The sequence below is a fragment of the Mchenga conophoros genome, linkage group LG5, assembly GCF_057382185.1.
Source record: "Mchenga conophoros isolate Kocher_MC1m ecotype Shallow Benthic linkage group LG5, M_conophoros_male_GT1.1, whole genome shotgun sequence".
In the NCBI taxonomy this organism is placed as follows: domain Eukaryota; kingdom Metazoa; phylum Chordata; class Actinopteri; order Cichliformes; family Cichlidae; genus Mchenga; species Mchenga conophoros.
Window position 1 is genome coordinate 21,632,352 of NC_140530.1, and position 14,630 is coordinate 21,646,981.

A 14,630-nucleotide genomic window follows, 5' to 3' on the forward strand; every position below is an offset into this window, starting at 1 on the left:
CTTAATGTCAGCAAGATAATAAAGACACAGAATTGCAGTGTGGCAAAATGAGATTAAGTGAGATGCATGTACTAGTCGATAAGCGTATAGTCTATCTGCGGTAGCATCATACAGAAGATGGGTTATGCCATGAAGATTAAAGAGTCAGATGCACATTTTGCAAAAGACCTCAAAGGCAAATAAAGAATAAAGATGGTAACAAAAACAAAAGTCACACCTCTAACACTATTTCTGTTTTCCAGTAATGTTAATCAAGCTGCTGTCAAGCAAACCTATTTTACACTGTGGTTGGCAGCCGACGCTAGTCATGCGTCTCATCTTGTCACATATGTCTGTCCCCAGGACAAGTTAATCAGGCTGTCTGCTAAGTCCTGTTTTATTTTAGATGAGTTTTTGTTACTTCTGCCGGAGAAAGCCACAGCTAGCAGTCAAGCAAATAAAATTTATGTACCTCACATAAGACTTCAAAACAAGTCACTCAAGCTGTAATCTATCACTGGAACATAGTAAGATGACAACTTTAATGGAACACGTCCAGCAGAAATATGTCTGCTAATTCTACAGTAGGCTCACATGCAGGTTGATGAGCCATCTTATATGCATCCGACTGAGTCTGCAAGGCAGTATGAAATGTGGCTATTAGAAATGTATCTACATGCTTTATAGATATGATCTGGCATAATTTAGACAGGATTAGACCATTTCAATTAATGAAAAGATCCACAATGAGACACAATGTGTGCTTTACCTTAGCTGTAGATAGCCTGGGCTCACACAGGTTAGATTAGATAAGAAAATACTAAACTTGACATGTGACAAAATGTCCTGGGGAGAAAGTTTATGTAAGAAAAAGTTGCAAACTTCTTTCTCATGATTATACATTTAAGCAATTCAAGAGGCTGATGTGTCCATATGAAACATAGTATATTAAATTCATTGCTTTCCCTGAAGCCTCATCAGGTACCAGGGGAAGGGTGGCTGTCAAGAAGCCATTCATAACGCTTTAAAGTCCAAACCATGAAAATTGAGTGTTTAGTGAACCTTCTGGTGAAAAGTAACTTTGCAAGTTTAAATTTGTATCATATTTGCTACATCAGGCATTTCTTAAAAATGTATTCTGTAAAAATGTACAGTGCAATTTATTTTGTTTTTTTCAGAGGGAAAAAGAAAAATCATGTTAATGATGTAGGAGTCTCAAAAGCTCACAAAACTTGCATCAAATATAATATACTTGATTTTAAAGGGTTAATGCAGGGAAACAGAGAAAAGGCTGAGGTGTGCCAACTTAGAAAACAACTGGACTGAAAATCAGTGGCAACAGATCTGATGATGATGATCTCAATCCAAATTTTGAATTTTTGGATTAAATCATCATCAATATGCACAGAGGAGCTCAAGAGAGAGGTACAACAGTGTCTACAGCCATCTGTAAAACACGGTGGAGGCTCTGTGATGGTTTGAGCCTGCATTTCAGCCAGTGGTTTTGGGGATCTGTCAAACTTTGATCCACCATGAAATCTCGAAAGCATCTGATTGGCAGTGGCTTCACTTTTCAGCATGAGGATGAGCCAAAACACGCTGCCAATGCAACAAAAGCATAAGCGGTTAGAAACACACAGTGGAACACTATCAGTCATGAATTAACCTCCCTAGAGCGCAGACCTTAATGTTATTGAAACAGTGTGGGATTGGCAGCCAACATCCAAAGTGCTTTGAATGCATTTCAGGAGACCAGAAAAACTGTTCCTGATGACTTCTTAAAGAAATGACAAGAAAGTTTGCTGATATTGCCCTCTGTTTTTCCCTTTTTATACTGCATTTACATGTATGTTTGCACATTTCTCTGCATCTATTTCCCATATCCCCTGGTAAAATATAGAGACACGAGTGGTGGCTCAAGTCTTTTGCACATCTCTGTGGCATCCTGTCAACAGGGATCAACTCTCCAACGATCAAAACAGAAAATACTATATCAAAAAAATATATATATATCGAAAAAACACAGCTTCCATCTTCCTCGGCAGCAGAGTCCCGATGTCTTCATTAATGGAGACAGTGAGAACACCATTTGTTTAGAAGAGCCTAAAGATCCTCAGGCTGCTTTTGCTATACTTGTTGTTGGGATGCTGTTCAGGGCAGCAGCCCAGACCATCACTAACTGATCTGGTCATTTCCAGAGCTGCCCGACAGCTGCAGCACTGAGAAGATTAGCAAGGGGTTAAATGTAATATCTGTGCGATCAGTGAGCTTTATCTCTTTCATTTTGTCTCTCAATCTCCCGCTCCCTTTCATTATAGCTCTCCCTCTTCCTGGCTCGGTTTTTGTGTTCCCCTGACATACAACCACACATTCCTGTCCTATAATCTCACATTTGTGTTGCCAGGCTTTTAGTATTTGCAGCCTCTAAGCATAGAGCGCATTCAGCTAACCCCTCCTTCTTTCCTAATGCTAGCATTAGGGAGCAATCGCATGACTGAGGTGCTGAGGGGAAGAGAGAGCAGGAGCACCAATGAGGCATGTGAAGTGATGTGTTAAGACGGGAGGGCCCAGTAGCAGAGATGGGAGGACTGCACTGGCCCGCCTCTGTGGCTCTGACAGCAATGATAGACCCAACACTGCCAGACATCCCTGGAGCATAGCTAAAGCTAGTTAGCATAGCCATCAGGCCTTGAAGATGATGAGTTTTGAAGAGGTGATTAAGCCAGTGCCGAGGCCCCTTGTAGGCTTCAAAGCACATTTTCTTACAAGATAGGAGAGAAAAGGCATTTGAAGATAGAACCAGAAGGTCTGAAGGGGTAATTCAAGTTCAGTATGGTCCATGTGCTCCTCACCTCATGTAGTTATTCATGAAAAGCACTGATACTACAGCCGGTGCAGGTAGAGCAAGTTACAGGTTAAAGTTGATCTCAAAGACATCTAGAGACAAATTTACGTTTGCAATGCGCAGAAATGCAGCAGAATAATGCGGAAACCAAAGCAGTCCCAGTGTCGGCTTCGTGCTAGACATTTTCCTCTTATCTTTTTCTACTTTTTGTTGTTCTTTTCTTTACAATCGGGCAAAACAATGTTGCCATAAAATGTCAAAAATCTCAAAAAGACTTGAATTCTAAAAGCTGCTCTGGGAGCTTTGCCTCTGGTTGTCTCCATAGATCTGCTGCATACAGAAGTTCAGGGAAAGAGTATGCAACTCTGTCTGAGCACAGAGCCTGGTTCCAAACACATAGTTCCCAGGGATGAGAGTGAGTGGCATTTAAGCCTTCAAACCAGCGAGCCATCTGTGCTGGGTGCCACATAATCTCAACAGGAAACAGTCATGGCTGTACACCACATCATCTTCAAGTCATCCACAGCACAGTCATACACACTGAATTTTATCATACTGTAGTGTATACTGTACTGATCTTAATTCAAGCTAAGAGTGCACCCATTTATTAGAAACGCAGGGTTTATGTGATTAAGAACAGGGTATTTCCCTCTTACAGCCTCTTCAATACTAACATGGTTATCAAACAAAGTAAGAAATGGCATTGTCTCAGTTTAATCACCCAACAAGGCTTACAATTCTCAGATGGCACTTATTTGTGTGGGTGGATCTTTACAATGGTGTGTTGGGGTTAAGCTCTTTACTCAAAGGGACCACCAAACTCCCTCAAAATGGATTAGTACTATTCCCAACTAGCTCCCTCTACGACCTACCCCAACCCCAAATCCCCACTCAACCCCTTAACATGCACACAGAAACACACTCATCTCTGTGTTTCTTTTTTTTCCTCCGTATCAGCTCCTTTAAGTACTCTCTTATTATGTGCGGAGGTTTTAAAATGCTAGTCCTTCTGTTGTGGCTAAATAAATACAACACAGACTAAATCAAGAGTGCTGAGTACCCATGTTGCAATGTCAACTGCAAGGTATTCAACCAGAAGCAATTGCCAGTTCAATCAATGTGTCAACAGCAAGCAGTTCCAAACTCCTTCGTGTAGACACGAGGAAGAGGAATGCAAAAGGAACAAGGAGATCATTGAAACGCAAAGAGTAGGAGTGTGCGTGCAAAGATCCATCACGAAGTGGAAAATAAGACAAGAGAACAAAACAACCAGAGCATCACAATGAAGAATGACGTGTCAGCAGGACAATTTTACTGTATGAATATGGCAAATCTACCCTAATCTGCATATAGTCACGTATGAGAAAGGGATGAAATATTCAAAGGTATCATAAGGTACAAGCAAGCATTGAGGTGTTTCATAATATATATGTACTTTTGGCATAAGGGCCATTTTAAGCTGAGGAGAACAGATGAATATGGTTTGCTCCGTATTTTTATGTTGTAATTTTCAACAGCCAGCTCACAAATTGAGAAATTAAAACTGTAAATTCAGACCTCGCTGCATGTAGCTGTAATCCCCATTATCGTGTTTCAGTGGCTGTGATTAAGTCATATTCACTCCTACTAGAAACGTGCAGGCGTGAATGACATGTGCAAGATTCATGTGGACCTGAAAATTGTAATTCTTCCTCCAGAACCTATCTGCACTGGGTTATTCTAGGCACGCAGCACTTGCAGTATAAAGGAATATGAGAATATTAAAAGGCAGCGAGCAGCTGATCGAGGCCGGGTGGGTGTCTGAATCTGTGATGGCGTACCATCATCACTTTGGAAGCAGCCAGGCTCAGCATGGCAGGCTTGGATGCCTGATGCCACCAGCCATCTGGCTTTGGATGAGACTCCTAAGGGAGACACAGGCTGGTGCCAACCTTCAGAAAACACTTCCAACATGTTTGAGAATAAGAATGGTGTGTTCAGCTACACTGCCGCTCTGTGTGAAAGCAGCAACTGTGTTCCTGCAGTCCGGTGACACATTCGCAAATACTACATGTTCTACATATGTTCACTGTATGCAGGATGTGTACTCAAGGACACCGGGCTCCTGTGGTGAAAAGCCAGAAAAGAAGACCAATGATTTGTATAACTCATATGAATTTCATTCATGCATAGCTCGCAACACAAATCGAATCAAGTCTTTTTTATTAAACACATGTAAAATGCAGGTGTCTCACCAATTTCAGCTCATGACTCATGTACAGCCTAACTGGATCTTTAGTGAACCACAACAGTGCACAAATAAAAATAAAATACTTCCACACTACATTCTTGAGACATCTACTATAACATCTACTGATCTACTGTCATTACATGTGCATTAAAACCATTTCTAATGATTACAATTTACAATGCTTGGGCTGCTGGTGGGCCAGATCCACTCCTCCGGTGGACTGGATGTGGCCCACAGTTCATATGTCTGACAGCCCTGTTTTAACAGCTAAAACTGCTTCTGCAAATTCACTTCATGTGTGAGCAGCATAGTTTATTGTATCCTCTGTGGAAGGTGCATAAAAGGCGCCAATTTACCATACAGGTTTTTCATTTAACAGACTGCCTTTTCCTCTTTACTGCCTTGCTACAGCTGTGCATATTAAAGAATGAGACTGTAACAGTGTATACTATAACTGGTAAATATCATATGTTGATGTCAAAAAGTTGATTATTAAATTCTGACTTTATTTCAGCTTTTTATTACGCTAACCGCCGTGAACTGAAACCAGATCCAAAATAGACCACAGCTGAACTTTACTTTAGTGACACATGACCAGGATGTGCTTAGATTAAACACAAGTCTGTCTGATCTACCTCGATACTCTAGAAAATTAGAGCATTAACCAGCAGCCGAAAAGCCACATTCCCATAAAAGAAGGAACAACTCTTTCATAGAGGCCTGAATATTTGTGTCTAAATGTCCAAATACGTATCCAGAAACAATAACTAGTTTCAGGACACCTGTGTTTATGCGTTCTTGTCTCTCAGACACAAATACGCACACATGCACACATGCACACATGCATCAACACACACTGACCCTATGTGACATGTGGAATCAAACACAGCTCTCTCACTGCTGCACACTGCATGAACTATTTATAATGTTCTCCTTCACTGAATTATTGATGAGCTATGTTTTCTGTTTCTCTACACTTTTCTGCAGTTCTGTGAGAAATTTGCTCCTTTTTGACTAAATATCCACTCTGGGCCTCTTTCACATTATAAACAATGGGGACAATTTTAAGCAAACAGGGTCGGTTGAGAACATCTAACCAACCATGGGGACGGGGAAAAATAGGCATATGGAGTAAAAACACAATGAAATCATGTTTTGTTTTTTTAAAGTAATGTTAAAGTGAGAATGCTGGGAAGTCAGAGGTAATTTCTTATGTCAGTCACACCTCTACCTGTATTTCGAGTCATGAAAGATCTAAAGTATGACATCCATTCTGCCGTGTCTGCCTCACTAGCAGACTGTGATACCAGGAGGAGAGACAGAAGCACAGAGTTATTCAGGAGTAAGGACTGAAATCCAGTGTACTGTGAAACAGATTGAGCAGCAGACACTCCAGTGAAAATATTCTATGTTCTATTTACAGCCAAACTCTGGGGAGATGACAATGACACGGGGGTTTGTTTAAATCTCCTTCAGAAGCAATAAAGGGGGAGGAAACCTCCCAAAACAAGGACATCTTATTTACTCAGAGCCACACATGACTTTCAACACTAATTGATGTGAAATATTCCGCAATGTAACAAACAGTTGGCTTCCTCACGCTAATTATCACTGATTCTCACTTTCCTCCTCCTCCTCAATCTTTCACCTCTTTCCTTCCTCTCCTCCTCCTCCTCCTCCATTCTTCAACACGTTCTCGCATAGACACTGGCAATCTTCGTCTCATCCCAGATTAAAAAGGGGCCTCGCTATTTTTTTATATAATGCAGCTCAGCCTAATTCGCTCTGGATGAATTATGCATTGTGTCACTAATAATGTGACGGAAAATATTTTTTTCTTCTTGAATGCTTCAAGCGTTTTCTGATTTCCACAGGCTAGAATTTTTTTTTCTCCTTGCGAGAGAATATGCATTCGATAAATGTAACAATCTGTTACCGGAGATGGTTTGGCATGACGTAGGCAAGCGGCTGAAACAAATAATTCAACAGTTTTATAGGTCCAGTGAATTTAGGTAAATTTTCTCTCTGCGTTTCCTCTGTTTGCCAATTTCTAGACACTAGTTTTCTCTACATGTGTCCCGCTTTCAGTTAATGTAATTATCTTCTGAGCTGTCAACACTGTAGGAACTGTTTATTCTAAGTTCTCTGTACAACTGTAGCAGGAAAAACAGACATCTTCAGATAATTGTATCAGTAAAAACCAAACTGCTTCTCTAAAAAATATCATGCAATTAAATAACAATATAAAAAAAAAACCAAAAGCAGAAAAGAAATATAAATCTGGTAATGATGTTTTTTTTAACATACACCAACAGGCTATTTTGTTACAATGGCTGAACAATGTTTTACAATCAGACTTGCCTAAATTCTGTGTGGCATGGATTCAACAAGATAATGGAAACATTGCTTAGAAACTTTGGTCCATGTTGACTTTAGCCATCACAGTTGCTGCAAATTCATCCTGAGTCACGGATACAGTACAAAGCAAGATGGAGCCATGCTTTCATGTTGTTTATGCCAGCGGTCTCCAACCTTTTTTGCGCCACGGACCGGTTTATGTCGAACAATATTTTCACGGACCGGCCTTTAAGGTGTCACGGATAAATACAACAAAACAAAACCAGTACTGGTACCAAAAAAAAGACGATTTATTCATAACACACAAGAAAAGACCAAGGGAAACCAAGTTAACGATAAAAACGATAAATGCTAAAAACCGCTAAAAACCCTGAACCCACACCTGAGCCTCAACTCTCGCGGCCCGGTACCAATTGACTCACAGACCGGTACCGGTCCGTGGCCCGGGGGTTGGGGACCGCTGGTTTATGCAAATTTCTCACTCTATAGCCAAATGTTAAAGCAGAAGTCAAGGCACATAAGACCAGACAACCTTTTTCCAATCTTCTATTGTCCAGTGTTGGTGAGGCTGTGTGAACTGTAACTACAATTTCCTGTTCTTAGCTGACAGGAGTGACAGCCAGTGTGGTCTTCTTCTGCTGCTTCAAAGTTTGTGTTGTGTGCTCTTCTGCATACCTTTATTGTAACAAGTGATTATTTAAGTTACTGGTTTCAGGTCAATCTCTATAAACCCTTGAGTTTGTTGTTTAGGAACATTCCAGCAGTTCAACACTTTCTGAAACATTCAGACCAGCCTGTCAGGCAACAACCACAATGCCACCTTAAAAGTCATTTAAATCAGCTTCCTTTCCCATTTTAATGCTTTTTCTTAACTTCTGCAGGTCATCTTGACAATATCTACAAGCCTAAGTATATTGAGCTGCTGCCATGTGATTAGCGGATTAGATATTTGCAATAACAAGCAGTCCTAAGCACAAACACCTGTGCCTAATGAAAAACTAGTATAACATAAATAACAGCAAACACTATACACAATAAACTATTCATCATTTAGTATTTCTTGTTTAGCCAAAACCTGATAAAGCTGATTTCTTTAAACTCAAACACAAATCAGCACATGGATAAAATCATAGTGTCACTGTATGCATAAAAAGTGCATCACATCATTGGCTAACTTGCTCAAAATTATTATAGCTAATGAGCAACACTGTCATGACATTGAAAAACTGTGTGGGAAGAGGATATCCAGATCTATCCAACAACCAGCATGTCAAACAGACAATAAATCTAGCATATGACAGCTTCTTCAATGAGTCTGTTGGACTCATGCACATAGGGAAGGCAACCTTCTTTAGTTTTGTTACCACTGCTTAGTTTAAACATCTCCATAATGCTGACAATTCTCCTCCATGGCCTACGTTCTATATCAACATGGCTCAAACTTCGTGTTGTGCAAAAGTGGTATTTGATGCATCGTATCAAAAGTTTTACAATTACAACAGTACAGCATCCCTAACCCCAACAGCTTTGTTACCACATCCTTGAAAAGAAGAAAGAATGGTTACAACATTGCCGGCGCAAAGAAACACTAAAGTTTGGAGAGATTAAGAGAGGATGAGAAGGAGGATATCTGTGCCAAACAAGCTGTGGAAATCAAGCTGAGGAACCAAGATTCAAAGTACAAAGCCTCACACCATGTCCAAATGGTTCTCACCCACTCTGGAGCGACCCACCTGCCAGCTCACGAGGAATGACAACAAAACCTGTTCACAGATTTGGAAAGAATCCTCGATTGAGATGCAGGCTTAAGCCTGCAGAGCAGAAACACAACACACCTATTAACTGAGTTCCTCCTAAAAGAAGAGCAACAGCAGTCTGAAAGTTTTTGCAGACTCTGAGCATCTCAGCATCCAAGCATGTAAGGGATGGCTGACAAACAAATTATCTCTCTGTTTCCATAGCAATCTATGAATGGGCTGTGCTACTGCCTGTGACAACCCGATGCCTGTGAAGACAAGACTCGCCCATAAAACGCTAGCGCTCTGCAGCAAGCCTGTTATTACTGCTATCATTCAATTGGACTTGATTTGCATAATTAAACTCTGTTATTGCCTGGCTCTGAATGCTATTGTCAGGTCCTGTTCTTACCAACCAGACTCCCAGCGTGACACAGGACAAGGGGGCACTTAAAGAAGAAATATACCCTCAGGTGACCCTGAGATATGACTAACCAATACTAAGATTATCCATTAAATTGAATTTAATAAGCCTCTGTTTCCTGTAGATAGGTCATTTATTTCTGCGCTTCTCCAGGGTAGTCACTGATGAGGTGAGTCACAGCTTGGACTTCACTCTGCTAACCACATGAAAGGCCCTGACGGAGCTGAATGAAGCAGGTCCCGACTGTGAAATAGAGAAAGGCAGGAGAAAAAGGAGAAGCTCACAGGCTTATGTAAAATATTGTTTGTGCAAGCTGTGAAGGCTCCAAATATCAATGAAGAAATGTTATCAAGTTAGCTATTTATCATTTAGTTATCATTTGTAATAATGCCTTCATAGCTCTGTGTTAAAGAATGAGAGTGAGAAAGAGTGGGTCATTCTTAAAAAAAAAATACCAAGGAACAAGAGAATCAGAGTCACGGTGATTCTCAAGGATAGAATAAATGCAGCAATTGCTGTCTATTTGACAATCCCTGGAGCCACATGCTGGATTCGTACAAGCAGTCATCCTCAGTGAAATGAAGTTGTTCACACCAAGAACACACCAAGATGACCTGGCAGCATCAAGTTGATAACAACCATTGTAGCGAGTATGCAACAATTCAGCGTTTTTCACAAAAACATGCCATTTTGTGTTGGAAATCAGAATCTTACCTCGACTATGTGTGGAGTGGGATTGAATCCACACATGTTGCACACTTGAGAGCGGCACTGTGTGCAGGTGTTGTAGTTGGGTTGTTCTGCTGTGTTGCCTATGTTGAGATTTGTTTTACAAAGGGGACAAGAGGCTTTGGCCTCTTGTCCCCTTTGCTGTTGCTGCTGCTGAGAAGGGGGCCGAGGCCCTTGTTGTGCAGACTGAGGTCCTGAGGGTTTACCTGCCCCAGCTCCTGGACCAGGAGGTCCTCCTGGTTTGGGGGCTGGTTTAGGGGGCTGCTGTTGGGGTTGAGTAGTCTCTGATATCAGAGTGCTTGCTTGGTTGAGAAGAGACGCACCAAAGCCAAACAACTTCCCGAAGGTTTGCTCTGGAGGTGGGGGCTGTCGTGAAGGGGAGCTTCCTGCACTGCGCGTCTGGTCCTGGCGTGGGTGCTGGGGTTGGTGGGCGGGTGAACTACGGGATAAATCAGGCTGGGATGGGGCCTTGGCCATCCCAGGGAGAGGGACTGCCCCTGGAGGCAGCCTTGCTTGCTGCTGACCTGCGCCAGCTGGACCAGTCTGTTTGGTAGGGCCAGGCACTGGATGGGCCTGCAATGGAGGCTGCGTCTGAGGAGGTGTATGTGTCTGAGGTGTGGGCTGAGCTGAAGCGTTAGGTTTAGGTTCTGGATTGGTTGCATGAGAAGGAGAGTGAATCTGTTGCTGACTCTTGGAACGTGGTGTGGTCATATCCATCCCCAGTGCTCTCTGCATTTGACAGTTTAGACATAACCACTCTTGGACCTGAAAAAGAAAGAAAAACAAGGCAATGGCAATAAGCTACAGTATCTTGTTTTCACAATGGGGTACACTGGATACAAAAATAGAAATTCATTGAATAATCAGTTTCCTGCAACTGCTGAAAGAAGGTTGCATTTTTATCTTGCTGGCTACTGAGTGATTTTACCATGGTGCCACAAACTGATAGCAAGGAAAAGTCTTGCAGGCAGCCTGAAAAGTCCCGGTGATAATCAAGCCTCTTTCTCCATTCCTCCTCTACTTCACTATGTCAACATGCTCTCCTAGTAGCAAGCCTGACACCCCTGAAAAAAGAATGAAAGAATAAGCAGCTACCTCACAGACCAACATTACCATTTACTCACTAGATTCTCTACTGCGAACTTTAAAGCCACATAAAAAGTGATTCACTCATCACACATCACTCCGTGGCTGACAGGTTGCTGCTAGTGGGCATTCTGGCTTTCAGTTGTTTTGGTAATTCTCTAATCTACTTACCACCCCCTCATGTGTCAATCAGCAGTATCATTCGCTCCTATTGGTAGTCACTTTAATTTCTCACCCCAAAGTTATGAAAAGTTAAAACTGGAACCAGCCTATTTTATTTTGCCTGTTGCTGCAACAATCAGTGCTCTGCCACTCGCTTTCAGCATGGAAGCTTCTTAACTCTGTTTCCCCCACAAAGGCAAACACATGAATGTGCTGTTTTTGACTGCAAAAGCAGACACAACTAAGTCTTCATGTAAGCAAGTGAAAAGCTGAAAATCCACTGCATTCATTTATGACCGTAATGTCAAGTCAACAATAGAAACAGCATCACTGGTAGCATCTTGTCTGATTTAGGCTTTCACTGGGAATCTTTTGAGTGCCTACGATATAACTTGTAGAAGTGGCCGATGTCGTTGGTATGATTTTTATGTGTGTGTGTGTGGCTCGTGTTTCATACATATTGCTGGCTGACAGAAACCAATAAAATGCTGGGACTTTTTCCCACCTGTGTCCCCACTCTTTATCGTGGTTGATTCAACTTTTTCCACTTTTTTGTAAAGTCCCTCACATCCATTCCGATAGTTTCAACACTCTCTCCAGGAATTTGCCAACTTATGTGTGTCCTTATATTGATGTTATTCCTTATACTGAGATGATGGTTGTTTTTCTCTCACTGATATATTTAAAAACTGCTGTGAAAAAGTAGTCGAAAGTGAGCAGGATGAATCCAGGTGTGCCAACCTGACGTGTATTTACATTTTTAGGGAGACGCACATCAAGCAACCGCCTGTGTTAAGGTGCATGGTTCAGAGGGGTTTGCACAGAGGCAGTAGGTTACATTGTAGATTTCCCACTGAAGTATAAAACACTAGCAGTGTGACAAATATTACCATTAGCTTTTTTATAAAATGACCACCAGAAACTATAAAAGCAAGGACTGGGTGTGAGTAACTGTGTTTTCATGTCATCCACAGTGATTTAGTGAACCATAAACGCCACTAGTCCAATTTCTCTTCCCTCTCTAAAGATATCCAAGTAAAATGAACTAAAAACTGAAGAATGCTTGTATGGGTGTGAATGTGAATGAGTGTGTTGATCTATTTATGTGACAGACTGGGCGCAGTCCTTTATCCAGTGCGTGCTGGGGTAGCCTCCAGCCTGCTCTGAATGGGAAATATTGTGTGTGGAAAATGATTCAACCGCAAAATAATTGTGAATGGTGTAAAATATCTCATTGAGGAAGGATTTGAGTATCCCCATGCCTCCGCATAGGCATTTATTGCTACCCATCACTTACCCATAAACAAAATGTGTGTGAAATAAATCTGACAAATGAGATATGAACTCTGAAAATCCTCAGTAAATCACTGCTGCCCCTGATTTTATAATCTTCCCTTCCTCTGTCTTTTCTGGGAGTCTCTTTCCTTTTTGCTTTCTCATGATTTCATATTTGCATTACATAACGTGGAGAGCTCCTCATTAAATTCATTCCTCCAATCTCCTTGTGTTTCTCCTGTTGATCTCTTTGCCTCTTGTTTTCATTTCTTGTTCACTTACTGCTTCATACACACACACACACACACAAAAAGGTGAAAGCCAGAAAGAGGCGCTAGTGATGCCACATGGCCATAGACTGTAATTGGCATCCTGGTGCTCTGACAGCTGCCACACTATTGTAACTGTCTTGGATTCGTGGTCATTGCATAATACCTTAATGAATTATAAATGAAGGCAGCAAAAGGTTGTAGGTTTGGGTTATCGCTTGGAGGTCTGGGCCTCAAAGAACAAGCTGGGAAGGCTGGACTGGGTTTTTTTTTTCCTTAGAGCTTAGGGTCAAAATTGCCTTTCAGTCTGTGAATCTGGATTTCATAAAGATTTTAGTTCAACTTTCCCTGAGAATTATTTGCACTCTAAGAATTTCTAAAAAAAAGTCTAATGCTAAAAAAAAGGGCAGTCTGAAAATGCTTTTAACTAACAGTCTGTCAGCGGAGATGTTCCTGCTCCATTATTCCATAATTTACAATACACTCAGCACTACATGTGGCAGAGTACACATCACAGCTGAGCAGACTTCAGTGTGGATTCAAGCGGAGTTGTCACATTAACCCTCTAAAGCTTGAAACATGAAATAATTTCCAGAAAACATTTTTTTTTTGAGTATGGAGTGTTTATTGAACCTTCTGACAAGTAAAGAAAATAAATAAATATCCATCTGCACACATAAGTTTTCATTTTAATGGCATTTCTTTCCCAATTTATTGCTTTAACATGTGCTGTGCAATTTATTTACGTTTTCAGGTGAAAGAAAATCCCACTGAGGATGATGATGAAGTCTCAAAAACTTGTGTATCAAATATCATACACTAGAAAGGGGTATACTGATAAAATATTTATCAACAATGACTCTACAAGTTTAGTTTTTAATAAAACTCTGCATAAGCTGATATCAGCATATGATAAATGCAGTAAATGCAAAGATTTCATACTATTTTATGCATCTCTTGTATTTATTAATGCATTTCTAAAGCCGTCTGGTATCTGACAACATGTATTAAATCAAGATTAAGCAAAATTGTATCATACTACTAGATAAACAGGAGGAAGAAAGACATAATTTAGTCACTTCACAGTTTAACTATGAGTCACTGGACCTTAACTGTAGTATTGCCCCTCATATTGTAAAGCAGTGACTCACTATTATGCTGGGATTTCTGGTTGAAGAAGAAGCTCTCTAACTTAAACCCACTCATAACATCGAGTTTTGCTGAAGCCTGATCGGACTGCACTCATTTCATTGCACTTCATTATTCAGTTATAGTTATTCACTATTTGAACTGCTGCAAAAAATGAGATATGGGTAGTGATATGACTCACATCTCTCAACGCTGCACTTTTTTCTGCCTCCAGTGGTCAGAATTCTAGTTTAGATGATGTAGAATTGAGTTTGTCATATTCAGCACACATTGATCTCACCTATTAGGTATGATTACAGGTGCAATACAGCACCTACAGTAACTATCCTGATCTGGGCAGAAGTACAGTAGTGCTGAGCTAGACAGCATTTTCTGTAGCTGTAGCACT

The 14,630-nt window shown here is 41.0% G+C and overlaps 1 protein-coding gene across 4 annotated transcripts in view; it reads right to left on the reverse strand.

The window, feature by feature from the left end:
* The window catches only part of bsnb (bassoon (presynaptic cytomatrix protein) b), a 79,042-nt gene that overhangs the window by 42,722 nt on the left and 21,690 nt on the right, over positions 1–14,630 (reverse strand). For all 4 annotated transcript variants that reach the window (XM_085274183.1, XM_085274182.1, XM_085274181.1 and 1 more), the window contains exon 3: positions 10,287–11,066. In XM_085274183.1, coding sequence (XP_085130309.1) covers positions 10,287–11,066 — 780 coding nt within the window. The remainder of the gene's footprint in view (positions 1–10,286; positions 11,067–14,630) is intronic.